Source organism: Schistocerca serialis, chromosome 2 (genome assembly GCF_023864345.2).
Source record: "Schistocerca serialis cubense isolate TAMUIC-IGC-003099 chromosome 2, iqSchSeri2.2, whole genome shotgun sequence".
Lineage (NCBI taxonomy): Eukaryota > Metazoa > Arthropoda > Insecta > Orthoptera > Acrididae > Schistocerca > Schistocerca serialis.
The window spans coordinates 428,457,573-428,482,837 of NC_064639.1; the positions used below are offsets into that span (position 1 = coordinate 428,457,573).

At 37.8% G+C, this 25,265-nt stretch overlaps 1 protein-coding gene across 3 annotated transcripts in view; it reads right to left on the reverse strand.

The window, feature by feature from the left end:
* The window catches only part of LOC126457288 (organic cation transporter protein-like), a 312,321-nt gene that overhangs the window by 66,261 nt on the left and 220,795 nt on the right, over positions 1-25,265 (reverse strand). For all 3 annotated transcript variants that reach the window (XM_050093458.1, XM_050093459.1, XM_050093460.1), the window contains 3 exons: positions 22,515-22,773; positions 22,261-22,429; positions 6,498-6,626 (listed from right to left, as the gene is read on the reverse strand). In XM_050093458.1, coding sequence (XP_049949415.1) covers positions 6,498-6,626; positions 22,261-22,429; positions 22,515-22,773 — 557 coding nt within the window. The remainder of the gene's footprint in view (positions 1-6,497; positions 6,627-22,260; positions 22,430-22,514; positions 22,774-25,265) is intronic.

Consider the following 25,265-nt stretch of genomic DNA (forward strand, 5'->3'; position numbering starts at 1 on the left):
CAGGTGACTTTTTGTGACCTAAGCAAAGCCTTTGACTGTGTAGAACATACACTGCTACTCGAAAAAATGGACTTTTACGGTGTTAAAGGTAACAGCCTTAAGCTATTAAGATCATATTTACAAAACCGTAAGCAAGCCGTCTGTGTTGGGAAAGAAATGTCCAGTATAGAACAAGTTGAGGTAGGTGTTCCGCAGGGATCCGTGCTGGGCCCTTTCCTTTTCCTAATAATGATAAATGACCTGCCATCATTTATCAAATCCAGAACAGTACTCTATGCTGATGATACAACATTTCTGAACAGCAGTAATGATCTTAATAGCCTTAAAACATGTGTTACAGAGACAATTGAGCAAGCTTCACTCTGGTTTAAAGCAAATGGGTTCTTGCTTAATGAAAGCAAAACCCAGCAGATGGTATTTAGTTTAAAAGACAAGTTTCCATCAGATTATCCTAGTTGTGTTAAATTTTTGGGGATATATTTGGATGATAAACTTTCTTGGAATCCACATATTAAGTATATTAGCTGTAAATTGTCTAGGGTAATCTATTTGTTAAGGCGATTAATGCACTGTGTACCTAAAAATTATGTTAGAGTATCTTACTACTCATTTTTCCAAAGCATCATATCCTATGGCATTATTTTATGGGGAAACTCCACTTGTGTGCATGATATACTACTGCTGCAAAAGAAAGCTATTAGGATAATTACAGGCTCACCATACAAGGCTCATTGTAAACCTTTGTTTACTCAACAAAAAATCATGACAGTAATAAACCTATATATTTATTATGTTTTAATCTACACAAAAAAGAACTTACCTAAAGTAAAATGCAGGGCAAATACACATTGTTACAGCACTAGGACAAACAGCTCTATCTATATGCCCTACCACAGACTGTCAAAATCAGTCAACAGTTATGAACTTATGGGCCAAAAAATATATTACCAAACTTCCACAAGGTATACAAAATTTACCAGAGCAACAATACAAACAAACACTTTATGACTGGTTAGTTATAAACCCATTCTACAATGTAAAGGATTTTATGACCTGTGGTATTAAACTGTAAAGTTTTTAACAATTCTGTCCTTCTATAGCATGTACTGTACTGTATTGTATTATATGTATGACTTTGTCTATTGCTGTAATGGCTTAAAGACAATAAAATTATTATTATTATTATTATTATTATTATTATTATTATTATTATTATTATTATCATATGAGATGGATGCCACCACCTCCATAACATTTTAGTTTCTGAAGTACAATTCCGTGGCCCACACAATCAGAGTCATTGTCTGAGTCACAGAATATACCAACAGGGTAGTTTTTCCTTTTATGCTCAGCCAGTACTTATTTATGAGAGCATATATGGCTTTCTCATTAAAGAATCCTTTATAAAAGGCTGTGGCATTTAGCAAGTTATACCCGGAAGTGCAAAACAGATTTCCATTGTAGGCTAGTATGTCAAAAAGATTTGGGAATACTGAAGTCAGTGAAATGTCTCTGTGTTTGAGATGATTTGTTTATCTTTATAAACTGGTATTCCTATTGCATATTCAACCATGTATGTCACAAAATATGCTGCAAGTAAATATTTCTTCTTAGTAACTGGCAGACATTCATTTGTACTTTGTAACATAGTTTTGAAAACAATCTGAGTTAATAAATTTCAAAACAAGAAAATAAATTTTTGTATCTGGAAAGAAATGACTTTCTCATACACAGCAGTTTGGTGGTGGTTTGCCATATAATGAAAAACAGTGATGTCTGTTAGTGAAGTAGAATAAACATCAGGTAAAATGATCCACATTTTTTAAAAAAAAGAGCAAAAGTGAAAAAGCATATAAAATAGAGCAGTCCAGCCTCTTCTTAGTTTTAGATTGAACAAGACACACGCTAAAGATCAGTATATCACCAGAAAGTCCCATTTTACTGGCTTATGAAAAGTTTGGAGAGTATCCTGGTTCCCATGAGAGTAACCTTCGTCTATTTGTACATCAAATACTTAAACGTCATGTACTTACTGGTCTGGTAAAGTATGAAACTGAATAAGCTGCAGAGAAAATACATCAGATGTTTGTTTTAAAGGTGGGTGTAGATTGAGAAAGTGTTCAACAGATGAATCATGTTCATGGAGAATGTTGATGACAGAAGCAAACTGTGAGGTGGTAGTAGGATTTCAGATGGTTCTTTCATCCCCAAGGACCTTGACAAAGAGCAAGTCCTGCAACACAGCAGCCATAATCTAAGCACTGCTTCATTACACACACAAATACAGTACTTCATCTAGTACCAGTAATTTAGAACTTTTCAGATGAAAAATTGCTCTATAACATGTTAGGTACCAGCCTCCAACTTGGGCTTAAATTGTAGTAATGTCTCCCTTCAGACTATCTCCTAATGACATCAACTGATACTCTCATTTCCTAAATGCTTCATCTCCACTATTCCATTGTTCCTTCCTTTTTCAGTTCTACATCCCTTTTGTGCCTCTTCTATGCTTCTGTTTATGGTTTGGCTTACTATCTCCCCCATTTGGGTGCTGATGATTGCACTGTTGAGCGCCCCATAAACCAAACATCATCATCAGTCCCACATTTGGATCTCCAGGCAGGGACTACTCAGGAGGATATCCATCAGGAAAAACCAAACTGGCATTCTGCAGATTAGAGCACGGAATGTTAAGCCCCTTAATTAGGCATGTAGGTTAGAAAATTTAAAAAGGGAAATCGACAGATTGATGTTAAATACAGCTGTCATTACTGAAGTCCAGTGACAAGATGAACAGGACTTCTGGTCAGGTGACTACAGGGCTATACACACGAAATCAAATAGAGGTAATGCAATAGTAGGTTTAATAACGTATGAAAAAAATAGGAGTCAGTGTAAGCTACTATGAGCAGCATGGTGGATGCATTATCATAACCAAGGCAGACACAAAGCTAACACACACCAGTAGTACAAGTTTATATGCTACCTAGATCTGCATCTATTGAAGAGATTGAAAGAATGTATGATGTGATACAAGAAATTATTCATATAGTTATGGAAGACAAAACTTTAATTGTGATGGGTTGCTGTAATTTGTAGCAGGAAATGAAGGTAAAATAGTAGGAGAATATGGACCAGGAAAAGGAATGAAAGAGGAAGTGAAAAGGAATGAAAGAGGAAGTCAATTGGTAAAATTTTTCACAGAGTATATTTTAATCATTTCTGACACTTGGTGAAAGAATCATGAAAGAACGTTTGTATTGGGACACCATGTTCTAACATTAGCTTTCTTTAATAGAAATAATTGATACCAGGAATATTTTTGAATCTTGTATAGGTGAACATCATCTCAGCTGTATAACTAAAAGAATTTCATATGATTTTGTATACAATGTATTATATTTCATGCTAAAATGTACAAAAGGAAATTAATTTGTTACAATCAATATGTACTAACTCTGTATGTACAGCTAAAATTATTATTCTTTTAGAAATATTTGAAATTTCTAAATATCTGGCACCCTTAAAATGCCTATTATTAATTACAATCTGACTCTAATTATTAAATTTGTTTCTGGATTCATTTATAAAATAATGATGTAACTTGGTGAAGATTCTTCTTTTGTCAAGAGAGTTTGAAAATTCTTTTGTTTTGTTAACTCTTTGGAATACTGTTAGTACTGCAGAATGTAGTAGTAGTGGGCATGCCTCTGATGGAATCGGGCGTGTTTTTATGTGTGGCGATAACAATGTAAATTTCTGTTTTATGGAAGTGGAGATTGTAAAGTCAGTCTAATGTAGAAGAATGAGACATAATAAAAAAAAAAAAAAAACAGGTGCAATTAGAAATCATGCAACAGTCTTACTTAAAGTTTATCTAGTCATCTGGAACCCACAAAGTTAAAAAAAAACTTCAGCCTGAAGAATGTACCCCTGGATATGACAAACAGCAACCAACAATGAGAAAATGAAGATAAGTAAAGTTATTTGTACATCTTACACCTCTCGGTTCTTGTGAAATAAATCAATTTTTATGAAGAGACTAAAAAACTTACTGGTGACGTGTGGGAGGATAAGATTAAAGGTATTTGTGGAAGAGACCTGAAGACTCTGGGAGGTTTCAAATTTGTTATATAATGATATTCTGGAACTGGATTTTAAGCTACAAGACATTTCCAGTGGCAGATGGACATAATTTATTTGTTATAAACTGTAGATTAAAATGGAAGATTTTGTGAAAGGTAGGAAATGAAGTAGATGGGACCTGAAGAAGGTGAAAGAACCAGAGGTTGTTCAAAGTTTCAAAGGGAACATTATGCAATAATTGATTGAAACAGGGGAAAGGAATACAGTGAAGACGAATGTATAACTTCAAGAGATGAAATAGTGAAGGCAGCAGAGAATCACATGAAAAGAGAAAATCTAAAGATACAGCAAATAAAGCAGGCAAAATAGAATACAAATGTCTAAAAAATGAGATTGGCAGAAAGTGCAAAACGGTCATAAGGAAAGGATAGAGGACAAATGTAAGTATATAGAAGCATGTATAAAGCGAAGCTGTGGTTGAAACAGTAGTGAAACAGTTTTATTCAATCTGTACACTGAGCAAGCAGTAAAGGAAGTCATAGAAGAATTGGAGAAAGAATCAAAGTTAAGGAAAAGAAGTAAAAACTTCAAGGCTTGCTGATGACATTGTAATTCTGTCACACACAGCAAAAGGGTTGTAAGTGCAATTAAATGGATAAATAGGACGATATAAGATGGCATTAACAAAAACAAAAGACAAGTAATGGCATGCAGTCGAATTAAATCAAGTGATGTTGAGGGGTTTTGAAAAGAAAATGAGGCACTAAAAGTAGCTGATGAGTTTTTATGTCTGGGCAGTAAAATTACTGATAATGGCCAAAGTAGAAAGGATATAAAATGTAGACTGACAGTGGCAAGAAAGGCATTTCTGAAGAAGGGTATTTGTTAATGTCAAATATAAGTCTTTGTGTTAGGAACTCTTTCCTGAAGGCATACGTGTGATGTGTAACCTTGTATAGAACTGAAATGTGGACAATAAGCAGTTCAACCATTTGAAATGTGGTGCTACAGAAGAATGCTGAAGATTAGATGGGTGGATGGCATAGCTAATGAGGAGGTACTGATAGAATTGGAGAGAAAAAAACTTTTTGCATAACTTGACTGAAAGAAGGGAGTGGTTTATAGGACAAATTCGGATATATCAAGGAAGTATCAGTTAGTATTTAAAGAAAGTGGAAGGAGGGTAAAAATTGACAGCAAACATGTTCCGGTGAATGTGGGTTGCAGTAGTTATCTGGAGGTGATGATACTTGCAAAGGATAAAGTAGCATGTAGAGTTGCATCAAACCAGTTTTTGGACTGAAGACCTCTAAAACAACAACATGGTACTACAGTGTTAGTAAAGAATAAGGTAAAGTCTTCAGTGCAAGCCTTCTTCACAGTTATTGGCTTGACTGCAGGTGGAATACAGACTTTCTGCACTGTGGCACTAGGAGGGGGAGGGTAGAGAGCCCATCACCTCAGGTAACTTTTACCCCCAAGGATGATCCCAGGTACAATACTACAAAAATAATTTGGAAATAACATTTCAGTTTCTAAAAAGGTGACTTGCATATACATAAATCTTTAGATGTGAATAATAAATTTAATGAAGAGTTTTTCTGTACTTTTGATAATCATATTCCTTAATCGTAGAGGGAGACCAAGAGATGAATACACTAAGCAGATTCAGAAGGATGTAGGCTGCAGTAGGTACTGGGAGATGGAGAAGCTTGCACAGGATAGAGTAGCATGGAGAGCTGCATCAAACCAGTCTCAAGACTGAAGACCTCAACAACAACATTCCTTAATCCAATCCATTTTTAGATCTATGTACATCTCTTATTTGTTATGTATTTTGGTCGCATTTCTAAACTTCTGAGGGATAAAATTCAAACAACATGATCAGTAACTCTTTAAGTGAATACTAAATAACACAGACAGATTAAGAGATTATACACTTTACTGATCTTGAGCCAGTCTATTTTCAACCAGCCTGCAATAATAAATGGGAATGTTTTTTGTTATGAAAACACTGAAATGTGACAAAAATTTCTTCCACCATAAGGATTTGAACCAGCACCACTGCATAGCTATAGAGGCAATTAATTATGAGAAAATTGCTTTGTATTGGTTACATACATGCCCAATACACAGAACTGTTAATTTTCTGGCACAGATCTCTCTATCTTATAGTCATCCTATGGTAACGGAGAAACAAAAATTCACAAGTAAAATCGTAATAATTGGAACATGAAAATAAGCAAACGTGAAGAAAGGCAACCACTCATTTACTCATGTGTATTTAACGTAACATGGTGTCTGGAAACACATAGCAGCACAGAGAAATTACTAGCATTTTACCTACTGCTTTCCAGACGCACATACACACACACACATACTTAGAGTTGGCACTTGTTATGACATCTTACCTTCCTCCTAAATTTGCATGTATTTCATTAGCAGTTTTATCTGTTTTCAGACCATCATCTTCAAATGGTATTTGTTTCTTCTTCCTTAGTTTCTTCTTAGGCTTCCATTCAGGACTTTCTGGAATGTATCTGAAATTGGAAGCCAAATTACATTACATCTAAAACAGATGTATTTTCAATATTACCAAATTAAATAAGCTAAAGCTGTCATAACCTTTAACATTGGTTTGAACACTACATTGCTTTAATAGACGTGATAGTTCTGGAGATGGTATGCCTTGGGTTCCTCCGACCACTGAAATGGCTTACCCAACCAGTTATAGGAGACCATACAGTTTAATATGTACTCTGGGGCATGCTGAAACTCCACATTTTTCATGTCAACAATCACTGATGAGGATAAAGCTAGTGATAAGTGATAAAAATACTTGAACAGACTGGGAAATGAAAGAGAAAGTGTAGGGAGGGAGACTAGGTAAGCAATGGTAAACTACTCCTATGTATTGCCTTAACTGTAAGTACTCTGGGACTATTTCTGACATTTGAATATATTTTGTAATTTAAACACACACACCCACCCACCCACACACACACACACACACACACACACACACACACACACAAATACACAGTACTTAATGTCATACTAGCTTAGTGCCTGCTGCTTCAATTGTGTAGACTCTACAGTCTGCAAAGATTTTTATGTCGTTCACAAACTGCAAAACCTTCTAAACTTTTCACAGTTATCAAGGCCATTGAAGCATGTTCCTTCCTGAATCTGCTTCTAAACTCAACATGATTCTGGTAGCCCGAGTCAGAGGACTTCGTTAACCCTGCCATTTGAGTTCTTGTGGTGATATTTCCATAAAAACTTTCATTCCTTAATACAGTTTTCTTTAGAAGTCAAATATCAATTTTCATAGATTTAGCTTTAAACATGTTTTTATATAACAATATAATTTCACAAATATCTTCATCCTCTATTCCATCCCCTTAGGGATGGAATTTCAAAAGTTTCTTATTAAACAACATCAACAGTATAAGATCAACACCCTCTCCAAATACCAAGTTTCTATCCTTAGCAGGTTGGGCTGGATACTGATGAGTCAGTCAGTCAGGACATCACCTGTTATAAACAGTGTTTCCACTCTGTAGATGAGCTTCTGCAGGAAAGCTATCAATTACACTAAAATGTAGCAAATGTATGATGAAGCTATCAATTACACAAAATTTGATAATAGTACAGATTAAATGCAATGTGTTCTATAACTAATATAATGTATTTGTTTTTCTAAAACATGTGATGTACTTTAATGTCTGTACCAGTTACTAATGTGCAACAAAATTCGTAACAGAAATCATGAGTGTTTCTTATTCATGTGTTGTGTTTTCCCTATGACCTAATGATTACAACTGATACAAGTATAATTTACTGGTTTACAAAAATGCTTTGCCTCTGTCTCACTGGTATTAACTATCAAGTTCAAGAAATTTGTCAGTTACATAATTCATTCTTGTGTTCAATAAAATGTTAAGGTGTATTTTTCTTCTTGTTTTAGCTATGAATAATGCAGCTTTGTTAGTTACTTACCTAGATCAGAATAACAAAGCGATTGATAGTCAACCATGGAGGGGGATGACATTCATTGTTTGCTGTTAATATGGTCATAAAATGGCTATGGCAGCAACAGCTGTGTAGTTCCACATTGGATCCATCCACATTTTCTTGTTAACAGACAGTACTGAGTTTGCTTTGTGGAGTCATGAAAGCCTTATCATATTTCTGTACATTTTTATTGCCAGCATCATAGATTCATCACCTCATCATATTGCATATTGTACAGCATCCCACCTCTGCCATGGTCTGCACGAAACACAAGCCTTTTGTTCTTCTCCAGTCTTCCCACCATCCCTCTGTCACTAGTCTGACCCAATCTTCCCTGTTCTTCCAATTGCTTTCTTCCACTTTTAGCCACTTGATCCATGATTTTCTCCTTACTCTGGCACCCATCTATGATATGTGCACCTTCCTAGGCATCCTTATCTCATTCATTCTCTTCACATGCCTATCTTGGTATAACTTTTTGTTCTTGTCTAGTGGGGTTTACTCATGTGTTGTCTCCCTAACAGTTCAATTTTTCATATCATTTTTCTGAAAAACTTCATTTCATTGAAAATTTTACTTTTTTACCTTTTCTTCATGACCCAAGTTTCTGCAGCAATCAACAGAGCCGGTATATATTACGTTTAGTACATTACCTGCACACTTTTTGGGTGGCTTCTCTGTTCTATACAACTCCTCTCTCACTTATCATAATTTTATTAGATTTTATTGTTTGTTCATTTACCTCCCAAAATACAACCCCTAGTTCAAGTTGTGATGTATGGGTGATGGCATGTAATGTTGGACTGCCATAGTGGCAGAGTACACTGGAGACCTTTGCCGTGTGACTGCTATGGTAGCAGTGAACGACCTACAGGAAACTCTGAAAAGAGCTGGTACATGAGGGCTGTTGTGAAGCACTCATAAGCACAGTAACCCTGCCACCAGTGGTGGAGGCAGCATCTTGTGACAAGTGATTTAAGTATGATTGCAGTGGGTAGTCGCTCTTCCTGTTATGAACTGACTACATGTAGCAAAGCAGTGACTTTATGGCCAATGGTATGCTTGGATGGTAGCTTCAAAACGATAGTCAGTGCTGGTCTGAAGTGCTGATTTTTGTTGTTTGGCCAATAAAAAATGTTCTATGGGAAATTTATTCCGATGGGACAGTTAGACATTTTACTTTTGCTCAACATTTAAGTATCTGTAAGAAATCTGTGTTGTTTGTGATGGTAGTTCAGTTTTTTTACCTGTCAGATAGTTCCAGTCATTGCACATGGGGCTGCCTTTGGGTTACATCCTGTTGCTTCCTGAACAACAGTTATATTGTGGAAACACCCACTTGCTTGCAGTCTCTGTTATTTGGGATGGTGTTGATTTATACACTAATACTCTGAATTTACAGTTAGCATTCACTTTTCATTTTAATGGATGGTATGTTGTTATATGATCTTATCATCTGTGTTGCTTGCCATCCTAGCTACCAAATTTTGTCAGAGCACAGTAGAATCTTTGAGGTAGTTGTGTAAGGTTTTTTATTAAATTGTTATCTAGTGATGTCTGTAATTGATATTGTGGTATTAGTGGAGGCATGTGGCAAAGTCTTGTCACATTTTTACATATAGAGACTGAAGCACTGTATCAAGGCTGGGAATCGAACCTGGGTCTCCTGCTTACTAGGCAGGTGCGTTAGCCAATAAGCCACCTTGGCACAGTAGTTCACACAGCTGCACAGATTACCCTGGCATGCCTACCTCCTTGATCCAAATTTTCAGTGCCACCCCAGTCTACTTTACACTCCCCATTACACATTAAAAGAATTGTCGAGGCTCTCCATCTTCCAGGATAGCACCTCAGCATCGAATGTAAATGATGCATGCAGCCTGAAACCCAGGTGCGAATATTTATACAAATGAAATGACAATTTCAGAGACTTTTTTGGTCTCATACAGGTATGATTTTATGTATATAGACTGAAGCAGTGATTGAAAATTTGTACCAAGGCTGGGAATAGAATCTGAGTCTCCTGTTTACTATGCATGTTGCTTGGTGGCCTCATTCAAAATTATAAACCTCATGTGAATTAAGTCACTACTGTGATGTGATATCCAAATTTTATTTAAGGTTGTACCTTGTGAGTATGAGTTGTTCTTTCAATCTCAACTTGTTCTATGTACATTTTGGTAATTTTTAACATCGTTCATCTGTGTCAAGTGTGTTATAGGAAGGGGGCTTTGTAATCCTGTCTGTTTATTTTTCGTATCCATGGACCCTGGAATTGGGGCCAGTGTACCTTAAATAAGTGTGAGGCATGTTCAGAAAGCAAGTGTACCAGATTTTTATATATTTTTTTTAGAAAAAGTCTATTTGAAAAAATTACAAGGTATTTTTCCACATATTTTCCATCCAGTAAAGTGTGAGTGGTGAGCCATGGCACAAGCATCTTCATCCCCCCCCCCCCCTCAAACAGCTCATTCCTCCACTTCAGAACCTCTTTCTGCACCTGCTCATCAGTTGAAACTTTAATACCACTCATGTGTGTGCTTTCCGGGTGACGAAAAGATGATAATCTCAAGATGACAGTCAGGGGAGTGTGAGAGTTGGGGGGTTGGTTCAAAACATCACAAACAAATGAGTCCAAGTGTTACTTGATGGCTAAGGTTGTGTGGCAACAGACACTGTTGTGCAATAAGCACACTCCTCTCATTAGCATTCACCTCCTTTTGTTTTGAATACTCCTTTTGAGTTCTGCTCAGAAAATCCTCACCTTCCAGTTCACACTAATCAAGAACTTGCAGGTGCTACTGATCTGGTTTTTTTTTTTTTTGTGCTGCTCTCTTATCTGTTTTGGGATCCATCTTGCACACAGTTTCTGGAAGCCAGCATTTCTGTGAGTATCTCATATAGTAGAGTCCTAGAAAGTTGTGGAAATATCACAGAAACTTCATCCACTGTCAATCAGTGATCTTCATGAATATTTTCCTTGCGTTTTTGCACCAACTCATTAGTCAAAATGAAAGGTCTTCCACTCTCCTGTCGGTCATGAACATTTGTTCTGCCACCTAAACACACTTGTTCTGTTCATAACACCTTCTTCATAAACTGTTTTGATAAGCAAGAAAATTCAGTGGGTGTTATTCCTTGAATGAGTAGGAAGCAGATCACAGCACATGACTCACACATCGTGCTGGAATTTCTTATCGACATATTTCATGCACCTGGACACTAGAACCGAGTTTACATATAGTTTTCCTGTGATGCTTGCTCCGACCCCCCCCCCCCCCCCCAGTGCTTCCAACCCTCAAAAAACAAAAAAAAAACCACAGCCCTTTATGGTCACAGTACACTCACTCTCTAAACATGCTATGCTCTGCCTCTGCTGAAACAGACTGTCACTTACAATTGGATAAAGCTTAATGCTGTTTCTAAGCTGTACTAATGGGGCTGCATTAAGAAACTTGCATGGCTGGCCATATGCTTAGTCTAATGCTGCTAAGCCTAATGTATATAAATATATTTGCCAGCTTCCAACCCTCAAAAAACAAAAAACAAAAAAAAACAAAAACCACAGCCCTTTATGGTCACAGTACACTCACTCTCTAAACATGCTATGCTCTGCCTCTGCTGAAACAGGCTGTCACTTACAATTGGATAAAGCTTAATGCTGTTTCTAAGCTGTACTAATGGGGCTACATTAAGAAACTTGCATGGCTGGCCATATGCTTAGTCTAATGCTGCTAAGCCTAATGTATATAAATATATTTGCCAGCAATTGCTCAAATTTATTGTACCAATACTTGCTTTTTTTAAGTTGCAATAGAAAATATTGTTGGTAGTGATGCTTAATACTAATGTCATTATTTTGGTAGTATTAAAAGTTCTGAGTGTTGCTTTCATAAAATCACAAGAGTAAATTGTGCTCTGTTTTAGATATTACTAAGTTCTGTCACCAATTGCCTTCTGGTAAAGTCGCATTCATGAATTCTGGTGGTAGGTCCTGTTCTTATCTGGTGTGTTTTAAGCTTTTTTCAGAGTTTGTCTTGTGTGAATTTTTTTTCTTGTTTAAATAAAATGATATGTTTAAATTTCGATACCTGTAGGTTGGCCCAGAACTTTACCTCTCTAAACCGGCTCCATACCACTTTCATCTGTAGCAGACCATGGTAGTAATTCAGTGGCAGGGTTCTGATACTGTCTAATGGTGGGGTTAAAAATTTAAGATTTTTTTTTACAGTCTGCTATCTTAGACATTTTTGTTACAAGTGTTCTAAAGAATAAGGGTGGCTCATCAATCAGTGACCAGTTCTCAGCATATCTCACTAAAGATCAACTAAAAGATGAGCTTGGCATCTGCAGGGAAAAGGCGGATGGCAGCATGGCCAAGTTGGTGCTGCAGTTGCACGGGGCACTACGTTATGGGCTTGTTGTCACCTCAAACACCGTAGATGAGGTATGTGGTGCTTGCTCTATTTGTGACATTCTTCTGGATAGTATACAAGTCAATCTCTACATCTACATCTACATCTACATCTACATTTATACTCCACAAGCCACCCAACGGTGTGTGGTGGTGGAGGGCACTTTACGTGCCACTGTCATTACCTCCCTTTCCTGTTCCAGCCGAGTATGGTTCGCGGGAAGAACGACTGCCGGAAAGCCTCCGTGCGCACTCGAATCTCTCTAATTTTACATTCGTGATCTCCTCAGGAGGTTTAAGTAGGGGGGAGCAATATATTCAATACCACATCCAGAAACGCAACCGCTCAAAACCTGGACAGCAAGCTACACCGCGATGCAGAGCGCCTCTCTTGGTGAGTCTGCCACTTGAGTTTGCTAAACATCTCCGTAACGCTATCATGCTTACCAAATAACCCTGTGACAAAACACACCGCTCTTTTTTGATCTTCTCTATCTCCTCTGTCAACCTGACCTGGTACGGATCCCACACTGATGAGCAATACTCTAGTATAGGGCGAAAGAGTGTTTTGTAAGCCACCTCCTTTGTTGATGGACTACATTTTCTAAGGAGTCTCCCAATGAATCTCAACCTGGCACCCGCCTTACCAACAATTAATTTTATATGATCATTCCACTTCAAATCATTCCGCACACATACTCCCAGATATTTTACAGAAGTAACTGCTATCAGTGTTTGTTCCACTATCATATAATCATACAATAAAGGATCGTTCTTTCTATGTATTCGCAATACATTACATTTGTCTATGTTAAAGGTCAGGTGCCATTCCCTGCACCAAGTGCCTATCCGCTGCAGATCTTCCTGCATTTCGCTGCAATTTTCTAATGCTGCAACTTCTCTGTATACTACAGCTTCATTTGCAAAAAGCCGCATGGAACGTCAGACACTATCTACTAGGTCATTTATATATATTGTGAAAAGCAATGGTCCCATAACACTCCCCTGTGGCATACCAGAGGTTACTTTAACGTCTCCATTGAGAACAACATGCTGTTCTGTTTGCTAAAAACTCTTCAATCCAGCCACACAGCTGGTTTGATATTCTGCAGGCTCTTACTTTGTTATCAGGCGACAGTGCGAAACTGTATCGAACGCCTTCCGAAAGTCAAGGAAAATGGCATCTACCTGGGAGCCTGTATCTAATATTTTCTGGTTCTCATGAACAAATAAAGCGAGTTGGGTCTCACAGGATCGCTGTTTCCGGAATCCAAGTTGATTCCTACAGAGTAGATTCTGGGTTTCCAGAAGTGACATGATACGCGAGCAAAAACATGTTCTAAAATTCTACAACAGATCGATGTCAGAGATATAGGTCAATAGTTTTGTGCATCTGCTCGATGACCCTTCTTGAAGACTGGGACTATCTGGGCTCTTTTCCAATCGTTTGGAACCTTCCGTTCCTCTAGAGACCTGCGGTACACGGCTGTTAGAAGGGGGCAAGTTCTTTCGCGTACTCTGTGTAGTATCGAATTGGTATCCTGTCAGGTCCAGTGGACTTTCCTCTGTTGAGTGATTTCAGTTGCTTTTCTATTCCTTGGACACTTATTTTGATGTCAGCCATTTTTTCGTTTGTGCGAGGATTTAGAGAAGGAACCGCAGTGCGGTCTTCCTCTGTGAAACAGCTTTGGAAAAAGGTGTTTAGTATTTCAGCTTTACGTGTGTCATCCTCTGTTTCAATGCCATCATCATCTCAGAGTGTCTGTACATGCTGTTTTGAGCCACTTACTGATTTAACGTAAGACTAGTACTTCCTAGGATTTTCTGTCAAGTCGGTACATAGAATTTTACTTTCAAATTCAATGAACACTTCACGCATAGCCCTCCTTACGCTAACTTTGACATTGTTTAGCTTCTGTTTGTCTGAGAGGTTTTGGCTGCATTTAAACTTGCAGTGAAGCTCTCTTTGCTTTCACAGTAATTTCCTAACTTTGTTGTTGAACCACGGTCGGTTTTTCCTATCCCTCACAGTTTTACTTGGTACGTACCTGTCTAAAACACATTTTACGATTGCCTTGAACTTTTTTGATAAACACTCAACTTTGTCAGTGTCCAAAGAGAAATTTTCGTTTTGATCTGTTAGGTAGTCTGAAATCTGCCTTCTATTACTCTGATCCCTGTTCTGCACTTATAGAGTCGAAAAGTTAGGTTCTGTTTGTTATCAGTAGGTTCAAGGTGTTATCTCCACGAGTCGGTTCTCTGTTTAATTGCTCGAGGTAATTTTCGGATAGTGCACTCAGTATAATGTCATTCGATACTCTGTCCCTACCACCCGTCCTAAACATCTGAGTGTCCCAGTCTATATCTGGTAAATTGAAATCTCCACCTAAGACTATAACAAGCTCATGAAATTTATGTGAAATGTATTCCAGGTTTTCTCTCAGTTGTTCTGCCACTGTCAGGAGCTTGGGGGTAAAAGGAGCCCATTATTAACCTAGCTCGGTTGTTGAGTGTAACCTCCACCCATAATAATTCACAGGAACTATCCTATTTCACTACAGGATAAACTACTACTAACAGTGACAAAGACGCCGCCACCGGTTGCATGCTAACTATCCTTTCTAAACACCATCTGTGCCTTTGTAAAAATTTCGGTAGAATTTATCTCTGGCTTCAGCCAGCTTTCCGTACCTATAACGATTTCAGGTTCGGTGCTTTCTATCAGCACTTGAAGTTCCGGTACTTTACCAACGCAGCTTCGACAGTTTACAATTTCAATACTGATTGCTGCTTGGTCCCCGCATGCCCTGACTTTGCCCCACACCCTCTGAGGCTGTTGCCCTTTCTGTACTGGCCCGAGGCCATCTAACCTAAAAAACCACCCAGTCCACGCCACACAACCCCTGCTACCCATGTAGCGGCCTGCTGTGTGTGGTGGACTCCTGACCTATCCAGCGGAACCCCAAACCCCACCACCCTATGGCGCAAGTTGAGGAATCTGCAGCCCACGTGGTCGTAGAACCGTCTCAGCCTCTGATTCAAACTCTCCACACGGCTCTGTACCAAAGGTCCGCAGTCAATCCTGTCGACGATGCTGCAGATGGTGAGCTCTGCTTTCATCCTGCTAGCGAGACTGGCAGTCTTCACCAAATCAGATAGCCGCCGGAAGCCAGAGAGGATTTCCTCCGATCCATAGTGACACACATCATTGGTGCTGACATGAGCAACCACCTGCAGATGGGTACACCCTGTACCCTTCACGGCATCCAGAAGGACCCTTTCCACATCTGGAATGACTCCCCCCCGGTATGCACATGGAGTGCACATTGGTTTCCTTCCCCTCTCTTGCTGCCATATCCCTAAGGGGCCCCATTAAGTGCCTGATGTTGGAGCTCCCAAGTACCAGTAAGCCCACCCTCTTTGACCACCCAGATCTTGCAGACTGAGGGGCAACCTCTGGAACAGGACAAGCAGCCATGTCCGGCCGAAGATCAGTATCAGCTGGAGACAGAGCCTGAAACTGGTTCGTTAGACAAACTGGAGAGGCCTTCCGTTCAGCCCTCCGGAATGTCTTTCGCCCCCTGCCACACCTCGAGACGACCTCCCACTCTACCACGGGTGAGGGGTCAGCCTCAATGTGGGCAGTATCCCGGGCAGCCACAGCCGTAGTCCGATCAGGTGATGCGTGGGACAAGCTGGCCGTCCCCGACAGTTATTGTAGAGTAGTACCCCCATTCGCGCACAAGTACTGCGATGCAGGTACAGCTAAATCGTATCATTAACCATTTTGAAGACCTCAGCATCATTATCTCTGATCCTAAATAGAAATTAGTAATTTAACCTTTACGTGATAAAGTAATTAAGCTGCAACTCAAGGAAGTTTGCTGAACAGGCAAATTAATACGGTTAGAGAAAGGGATTCTGATCCTAGGGAATTTGGTGATTCAAAAGCAGTTGGTACAAGAGAAGGAGATAGATTGCATACTTGGAATTTGTTTAATAAACTGCCAATTCCTATTCTGCCTGTAATTCATAGATTTCTAGATTGACTATGGACACTGATGAGCAAATTTTTGATTTGTTATGATGAATGGTCCAACTGCAGAATCAGGCTATGGTGTTGCACCTTACAGATACTATGATATTCCAGGTCATGTATCCCTTGTCTCAGAGTAGAAACTAAGTAGAGTAACTGCTAATGCCATCATGGAAAGAATGTCATTAGGTATATTCTGCCGAAGACTATTGGAAAGTCACTTGTCAAGTTGTTTTTGTTAGGAATTTCTTAACAAGACTAGCCCATGTATACCATGGGAAACCTTGAAAAAATTGTCAGTTTTCTCAACAGTGTAGCTCAATGAATAAGATTTGGAAGCCCATATAATGCTTACCATCTTTTAAGACATCCTTTGGGAAAATTTTTATGTATGACCCACAGCTTTAGCTCTCACACTTTTTTTTATTGTATTTTTTTGATGCAAGTGAAATAAATCATGCTAATTATTTATGTACTTCATAGGTACACATTACTCAAAATACAAATATAATAGAAGCTTTAGTTTTTTCCTGTAAGTTCTTTACACTATTATGTTTAAAGTAGACTATTGAAAAGATGGTGCTATCATAAATTGTGGTATAAAAATTTTTAAGTATGACTATCAAAAATTTTGGAAATGAATTTAGGTTTTTGCTCAAAAAAGAATTTTATTTTCAAAGTTAAATCGTAAGTGTAGTCTACTTTTTAGTTAAGCATGTTTTAAGGCAGTAAACAAAATTTCAGCTCTCTGTCTTTAATAGTTTTCAGCCAAAGTGTACCAGAACATGAAATAATTTAACTTTTTTGAAATTCAAGTTAAAGTTAAAACTTGCTTTCTCTATTAAACTTGCATGGCACTAATGCACCCCTGGTCCATATTCATCTTGTTTCCTGTGTTGTTCTTCCTCCCTTCTCTTTTTCACACTTCTCCTCCTTATTCTTGCTTCTTTAGTGGCTTCCACCACTGATTTTTCTGCTTAGAAGAGTCTCCTTCAGTCAATGGCTATTAGAGCTTTAGAGATCTTTGCATATTTGTCCACCAGGCACTCCTATCATTTCCATAACATTAAGCCTTCACACTGCACCATCACTGAAACATAGAACAGCATCTAGCACACCTATTTTCATAGTCTTTAGTCCTACTAGGGCAGTTTTTGTTATCTGTTCCCATATGCAATTGTTGAAACTTTCATTTGGATTTTGAGGCCTACCATGTAAACATTTCTCTAATAATCTTGTGTTACTAAGATCCCTATATATAGGTTTTATAACTTCCATTATAGCAAATGGCAAACATGTTTATGGTTGTAGATCTCACCTTGAGTAACAGACCTCTGGTAGCCACGCCATCACTCACTGCCAGGTGGGCAGTTTACATGAAATAGGTTGTCATCTGTGGAGGATTTATACAAGAAGGTAGGCCATACCGCCTTTTTCATTCCCTCTAGGTCATTTTTATTTTGCCTCATAGCTTGTCCATAATAATACTGCAATCTGTCTGTTTCTTCGTCTGTAAGCCAATGACGTCCATGAATACACTTACCATCAGCTAATTTCTTTCCCTTCAAATTCCTCTTCATGTTCCTCAGCCTTGTACCTATACTTTTCTGGATATGTCGAACATATTCCATTTTATCAATTTTTGTGTCAGAATAAGGTTTAGATTCATAAATTGTTTGGTACCTTTTTGAGTCTCCATCTCCTAGGTAAGACGTATACGTCACACCATATTTCTCCACTGACCTGTGAAATATCGTCACAACACCTACAGATTCCATCCCTCCACTATAACCACTAAAATTAATCAAACATGTATGATTTTCAGTTCCACTTGTACAGCCATGACAATACTTGGTAATGGCTTTACCACTTTCCAAGGACACAGCTGTCACTACACCATTTAGGGAACTATGGCCTTTTCATTGCCATGATGCATCCAGGGCTGCAGACATACATGTATTGCTGTCATTCATGTCTACACTTTCCTGAACAGCATTTTTCATACTATCATTTGATACTTCTTCTAAAGTCTGTAGAATAATTTTATTGTACCTGTCAAACCTTGCAGTGGGAGGTAAGTCCATAACAGCACAGAAAATTTGTGCACTTATGTACCCTTTGCCTATACACCTCATAGCATAAGCAAGATAAATATGTGTGTTATACACTCGCCATTCAATCATGCCACAGGTATAAACACATTTGCTTAAATCACAAAAATTACAAACAATTCTTAATTTGGATGCACAACCTTTTCTAGCATGTATCTCCTCAACTACCTTCACACCACTATTGCCACATTCCTTACACTGAAAAGCTTTATTTATTAGTTCAGATAGAGCAGAGAGTTGAACAATAACACAACCTGAATTGATAGTTGCCATCTCTATATTATCAGCATTAATACTGTCAAGTCAATTGAACAAATATTTCAGTTTTAGCTTCAAAGCACTTGGAGTAGTTGCAGCTGATTCAAGTGTTGTAACACATTGTATTTCAGAATTAGTACAGTTGATTCATTTGGTGAACCGATTTCCATAAAATTTATGTTGTTTAACACTGAATTTCATAATTCTTTCCATTGGTTTCAAGTGGAATAAGAAACACACACACACAATAAGAAACTCATGCACACAACTACTTCACTGTACACAAAATATTCACACCAAAATAAGAGCAAACAATGACTAAACTCTCTCTATAAATAAAAGATAAGTAAATGTAAAGCTCTCAGAGGTAAGCCAACTTAAGGTACTAATTAATCAAAAGAACTCAAAAAACCAGAGAGCTCTCCCAAGCTGATCTGCCCTTTGTGTGCACTGCTGTATGCCATGAATATGTTTGCACCTTCTGGAAGCAACCTCTCACTAAGTGATGTACCCTGGTGTTGTAGGTTTTCTCAAATCTGTAAATTCCTGGTACTTCAGAAACCTCGTGTTAGATGCTGGTGTGTCAATGGGGGGCTTGATTTCCACTGTCAGGAAGGTAGAATTTTATCTAAAAATTCAGCAGTGGTTGTGGCTGATTGTGTTCACTGTGTTACAGGGTTTGAGTACCGAGGTATTATTAAGCTGCAATTTTTTAAAAATGTGCTGGGTGTATTTTAAATTATACTGATCAGGAGATCTCTCTAAACCAGGGAGAAATATCCTTTGTGTCACCATAAGCACCAACGAGGGATGTTTTTGGTTATCGAAAGCGGGTTTCCTTCTCAACTGTCTCATTTCAATCTGAAGCAGGCTAGGACCTCATTACAGATTTTAGAACAATATCCTGAGACTTTGATGGATAGGATGGGTGTCACAAACAAAACTGAATATAACATTCAGTTGATGGATAAGGAGCCAGCGCATCAGCTGCTTTATCGATTATCACCCCAAAAAACGAAAAACACTTAGAAAGGTAATAATCAATGAGCAACTGGCCAATGGCAAAGTTCATCCATCTGTGTCCCCTTATGCATCCCAAATTCCTTTGGTGCTCAAGGCCAGTGACCAGGGACACCATCCAGTGGTCAACTACCACAAAACCAAATCAGAAAGTAATCTTGGAGTCAGTCTCACTTCCAGACTTGCATGAATGCTTCACCCGGTTCTCGGATGCACACTACTTTTCTGTGCTTGATATTAACCAGGCTTATCATCAGGTACCACTAGCAGAAGAGTCCAAGCCCTTGACCACTTCCTGGATGGATTGGAATTTGAGTACAACTGAGTCCCTTTTGGACTGACCACAGGAGCTGCAGAGCTGTCCCATTTTTTAGATTCTGTTTTGGGTGATTTAAAGCTCAAGAGCTTATACATTTATTTATTCCTTGTTTTAGCAGGTGTTATGTTGTAATGTGATCTTGTCACCCATGTTCCTCGCCATCCTGGTTACCCCCAGTTTTGTCAGAAGTACAGTATAATCAGTGAACTAGTTGTGTCAGGTTGATTATTAAGTGGTTTTCTAGTAACACTATGTAAGTGATCTTGCAGTATAAGTGGAGTGGTTGGAAAAATCCTAATATGTTCTTTGAGAGTCCCATTCAAAATTTAAAGCTAAAATGAATTAAGTCACTACTGTGATGTGTAGTTAAATTATATTTAAGGTTGCTTATCACACTTTGTATGAGTGGCTCTTTTAACCTCAAGTTGTTCTATTCTGTATATGTATATTTTAGTAATGTTTAGCTTGTTCATCTGTTTTGTGTGTTATAAAGTTTGTACCATTTGGTTAGAATCTGAATATTTAATTGAACCTGCTGGTTCTGTACTAGGAAACATACAAGGGCTATTCGGAAAGCAAGTTCTGATTGGTCACGCAATGAAACGACTGTGAAAATCTGATGAAGCTTTCCACAGATGTGTTGGGCAGTGTCTCTAATACACCTGTCAATTGCATCAAATCACTCTTCTCAGAGTTGACTGCACACTGAGCATGTAAAGATGGCAAGAGTGTAGTGTCTCTCACGAGGTACGAGGGCCTCATGAGAAATTTCAGCTGAAGCTATGCAGCCCACATAACATAAGTGTTATGCATTTCCTTCTTCAAAACAATGGTCAGCCACATTCTGCAGGGGCAATGAAGATGCTCCTGAAGAGCTTTCAATGGGAAGTGTTTGATCACCCAAAATACAGCCTGTAAATGGCTCCCTCTGAATTTCATGTCTGCTAACATGAACAGCTGGCTAAGAAGACAACTTTCTGGCACAGATAATTAGCTGTAGACCAGCACAGAGAATTGGCAGAAAGCACTGGCAATGCTATGACAGATGTCTTAAGTAGGATCAGCAACTATGTAGATAAGTAGCTGCAAATAAAGCTTTGTCATTTTCACAGCAGTTTCCATTTTGCAGTTGATTGGAACTTACTTCTGACTATCCCTTGCATTTCCTCCAGTATTTTGGTGGACTAGCCCTGTCTGAATTAAATTTAAAGTTCAGTTTAAACTGCAGAGTTAAACTAAATTTTAATTACATCGATAGTTCTTTATGGTCCTGTTTTTGGTAGTTGCTGCTTAAGTTTGTGCCCATTTGATCAATCTATTAAATTGTGCCAGCAGCTGTTTTTCTTGAGCTTTTGTAGTAAATTCTGTTGGCAGTGGTTGTTCAAATTTGCTGTGGTAACAATTGCTTTTTATAAGTTGTAGTAGTAAATCTTGTTGGCAGTGATTATTAATACTAATGTCATTAGTTTGTTTGATTAAAAGTGCAGAGTGTTGCTTTCATAAAATCACAGAAGTAAATTTTGGTGTGTTTTGGTTATTAGTAAGTTTTGCCAGCAGTTGCCTTTTGGTAAAGTCTCATTAATAAATATTGGTGGTAGATGCTGTTCTAATCTGATGTCTTCTAAGTTTGTCTCAGAGTTTGTCTTGAGTGAAAGCTATTTTTTGCTTGTTTAAATAAAGTGATTTGTTTAAATTTTGGTAACTGTATCTGGCGCAATAGCTTACCATTCCTCACCATCCCCTTACTGCTTTCAGATAAATAAGGAGCTTCCAGAAATTGGAACAGATAAGTGTCAAAGATGTTCAATAAATCAGAAATGCAAACACAGAAATGGCAGAAAATAATCATAACATTCGAGCTACGGGTCACATATGTCATCTGCAGCTGGCTGTAACCAGTCAACACCAGAGTTAGCAGAGCAACATAACTGTGACATTATATTGCATTATAATATTACATGTTTTAAGAAATTTCTTATGAGCATGGTTTATACAGTACCTGAAGAGTAAGAGAATGAGAACAGTTGGTAATGAGATAGCAAGCTGCAAATGACGCCAGTCTCTACAAAGGCCCGCAATACATGCTAGTGTTATGACACCAACAGACCAAAGATGTTCATAACAACATCCAGCCACTGTTCTTGCTTTCCCTTCCATTAATGATGTGCCTATTAATAAACAATAACATGTCACAGTCTTCAAGCAATTCAATGAAAAATTAAATTATCCAGTGATCACATGTACAGTACTCACAGATGTTGTAGCCAGCAGTGAACATTTGTGTGCAAGCAAGAGCAGTGACAAAGCGGAGTGCACAATGTAGAGTGAAATATGGAGAAACTGCAACACCAACACCAGAAATAATTTGTACTATCATTCCTCCAATGAGAATCAGACGAGGTGACCATACTTGGCTTAAATATTTAAAAAGGATTCCGCCAAACAAAACTCCCAGCAGGTAGAATAACTGAGATGTTGGTACCAACATCTTCCTTTTACATACAAGCTGCCACTGAAATAGACAGTAATAAGAACATTTTAAAACTGGTCAATGGTACCAATAAATGTTAGGATCACCTTAATGACAAAATGTCATAACAACATTTTTAATGTGTTATTTATTTTTATGAGGGCAATTCAGACATATTATTGACAATGAAGAAAAATGACTGATGGTATCTTTGACATGAATCTCAATAGTAATGTTGTGACACTTATAGCTCAGCTTATGAACTTCTGCTCTTTTTCACTGTCCACTTGTCACGATGCTATAGCTCGAGTGAACTCTTTTTTTTTTTTTTGCATCAACACTTTCTAACCAGTGTTACTCAGTAAGCACTTCTGATCAGTTATTATTTATTTATCAGTTAATATCATGTCATTTTCAAGTTAACGCATTATGCTAAAGTCCATTTTACTGTTGCCTGTAGTGTAACATTAATAAAGAATAGAAATCGAATAATTCGGGCATTCTTTTTAGTACTGGTGTTGCTATTCAAAGTAACTAATCTGCAGTCATTATGTAGGAGGAAGAACATACAGAGTTGCTTTCCTTTCATTTAATTACAGTAGAGCTGCACTTGGCTTTTGCAGATCATGAACTGATAGAGTACAGAAAAGAGCTGCAAATAGGAATAAAGCAACTATATCAATACTTATGTCTGACAAGAAGCTACATTTTAAGTCTTACAAAAAAATTAATTTCTGGGGGGAGAGGGAGAGGGAGAGGGAGAGGGGGAGGGGGAGAGGGAGAGGGAGAGGGAGAGGGAGAGGGAGAGGGAGAGGGAGAGGGGGAGGGGGAGGGGGAGGGGGAGGGGGAGAGGGAGAGGGAGAGGGAGAGGGAGAGGGAGAGGGAGAGGGAGAGATAGAGATAGAGAGTGAGATTAAAGAAGATTATGAAAATATATTTGAGGAAGAATTTCCACATTTGAAATAATGTAAAGAGAGGTCATGTAAATGTCAAAATAAATATTAAAATAAGGCATGATGTGTACAATAGTGTCTTTAAATAGAAGGGAAATCATGACAAGAAGCAATCACATATAAAAAAGAACTCCAAGGATAGTGAAGTGATGTACCATTAAAAGAAATAAAATAACAATATAAAATAATTCAGGCTTGTAAACAGTAACCAAAGCAAAATTTTATTATAAGGGAACATGGATTTAATGCACATGTATGAAACACCATAATGTGGATCATTGGGAGATGAGGGGGTAACAAAGCAGTATGATGCTTGAAATGGGGCATGCAGGTTGTGCTAGATACAGTGGGGGAAAGCATAGGATGGTAATCTGTGACAAACTTAACAATTATGCAAAAAGAGCGAACTGTAAATGACAAAGTGGTGGATAACAATAAACGAATACTGCTGGAACTATAGTTATTGAAGGACATCGAAAGCAGAATAGAGTGTTGCAGCTCCTTTATGGCACCACTTGTTCTTTATATGAACTTGTCACAGTAACTATTTACTACAAATATACAGAATCATCATCTGAACAAAAAATATGGGATAACCAGTGAAAATTCACTTTCTGACAAGCCTGCAATAAGCAATATACAATGTATACCAACAACACCTGAGGAACAAATAACTGTATAAATTTGACTCACTGTTGACAATCTTTCTTCATTACTTCTGTATGTTAATAGGTCATTCACAAGTAAATGACATGTAAGTTGCATATGAAATAGGTGTAGTCTTTGAAATTAACTTTTATATTATCATTCCAAAAGTAGATAAATTACACCTTTTAAAAAAAAGAATAAAATTGCAATTAATTGGACGGTACCCGAGAGATTGGAAGTAACAAAGAATAAGAAAACAATTTCAAAATTAACTTGATTACATTAACAGAAACTGGATCTGTGGCATGACAACAAAATCATTAGTGAAATTAGGTTATGTGTTGCACACTCAACAAGAAGGGTACAGGTTTGTGTGCATAAGAAGTAAGTTTTGAACAGGCAAATGTAATGATGCCATCTTGCCACTCACCTTTGAGTGTAGGTGCATACTTCAAATCAGGGAACTCTACACAGACAAAAACAAAGAAATGGTGATATTAAAATTTTCTTTATATGGATGTACATCCTAACTTAGAGCATTGCAGGAAGCCAGTGAAAATTCACCTTCTGACAAGCCTGCAATAAGAAATACACAATGTATACCAAAAAAAATGAGAAATTTGTGGAAGGCTGAATGTTTCACAGATGTAGCAGTAACAGATATTGTAATATTACAGCTGCAAATATTTTAAGTAGATATACCTTAATTTGATTGATATGTCTTTATTTAGTTCAAAACTGAACTTAGAAAGGGGTTAAAATCATTTAGCACATAGATTATGGACAGACACAAACATTTACTTAAAAAGACAAGCAACTTTCTGTTTCAATATTTTTAACAATAAATTGTGAGATACGTCTGTTTTGACAGGAACATGACAATAGCTTTAAGGAAACTAACAAACAGGTGTGAGAATTAAACAAGAAATCTGT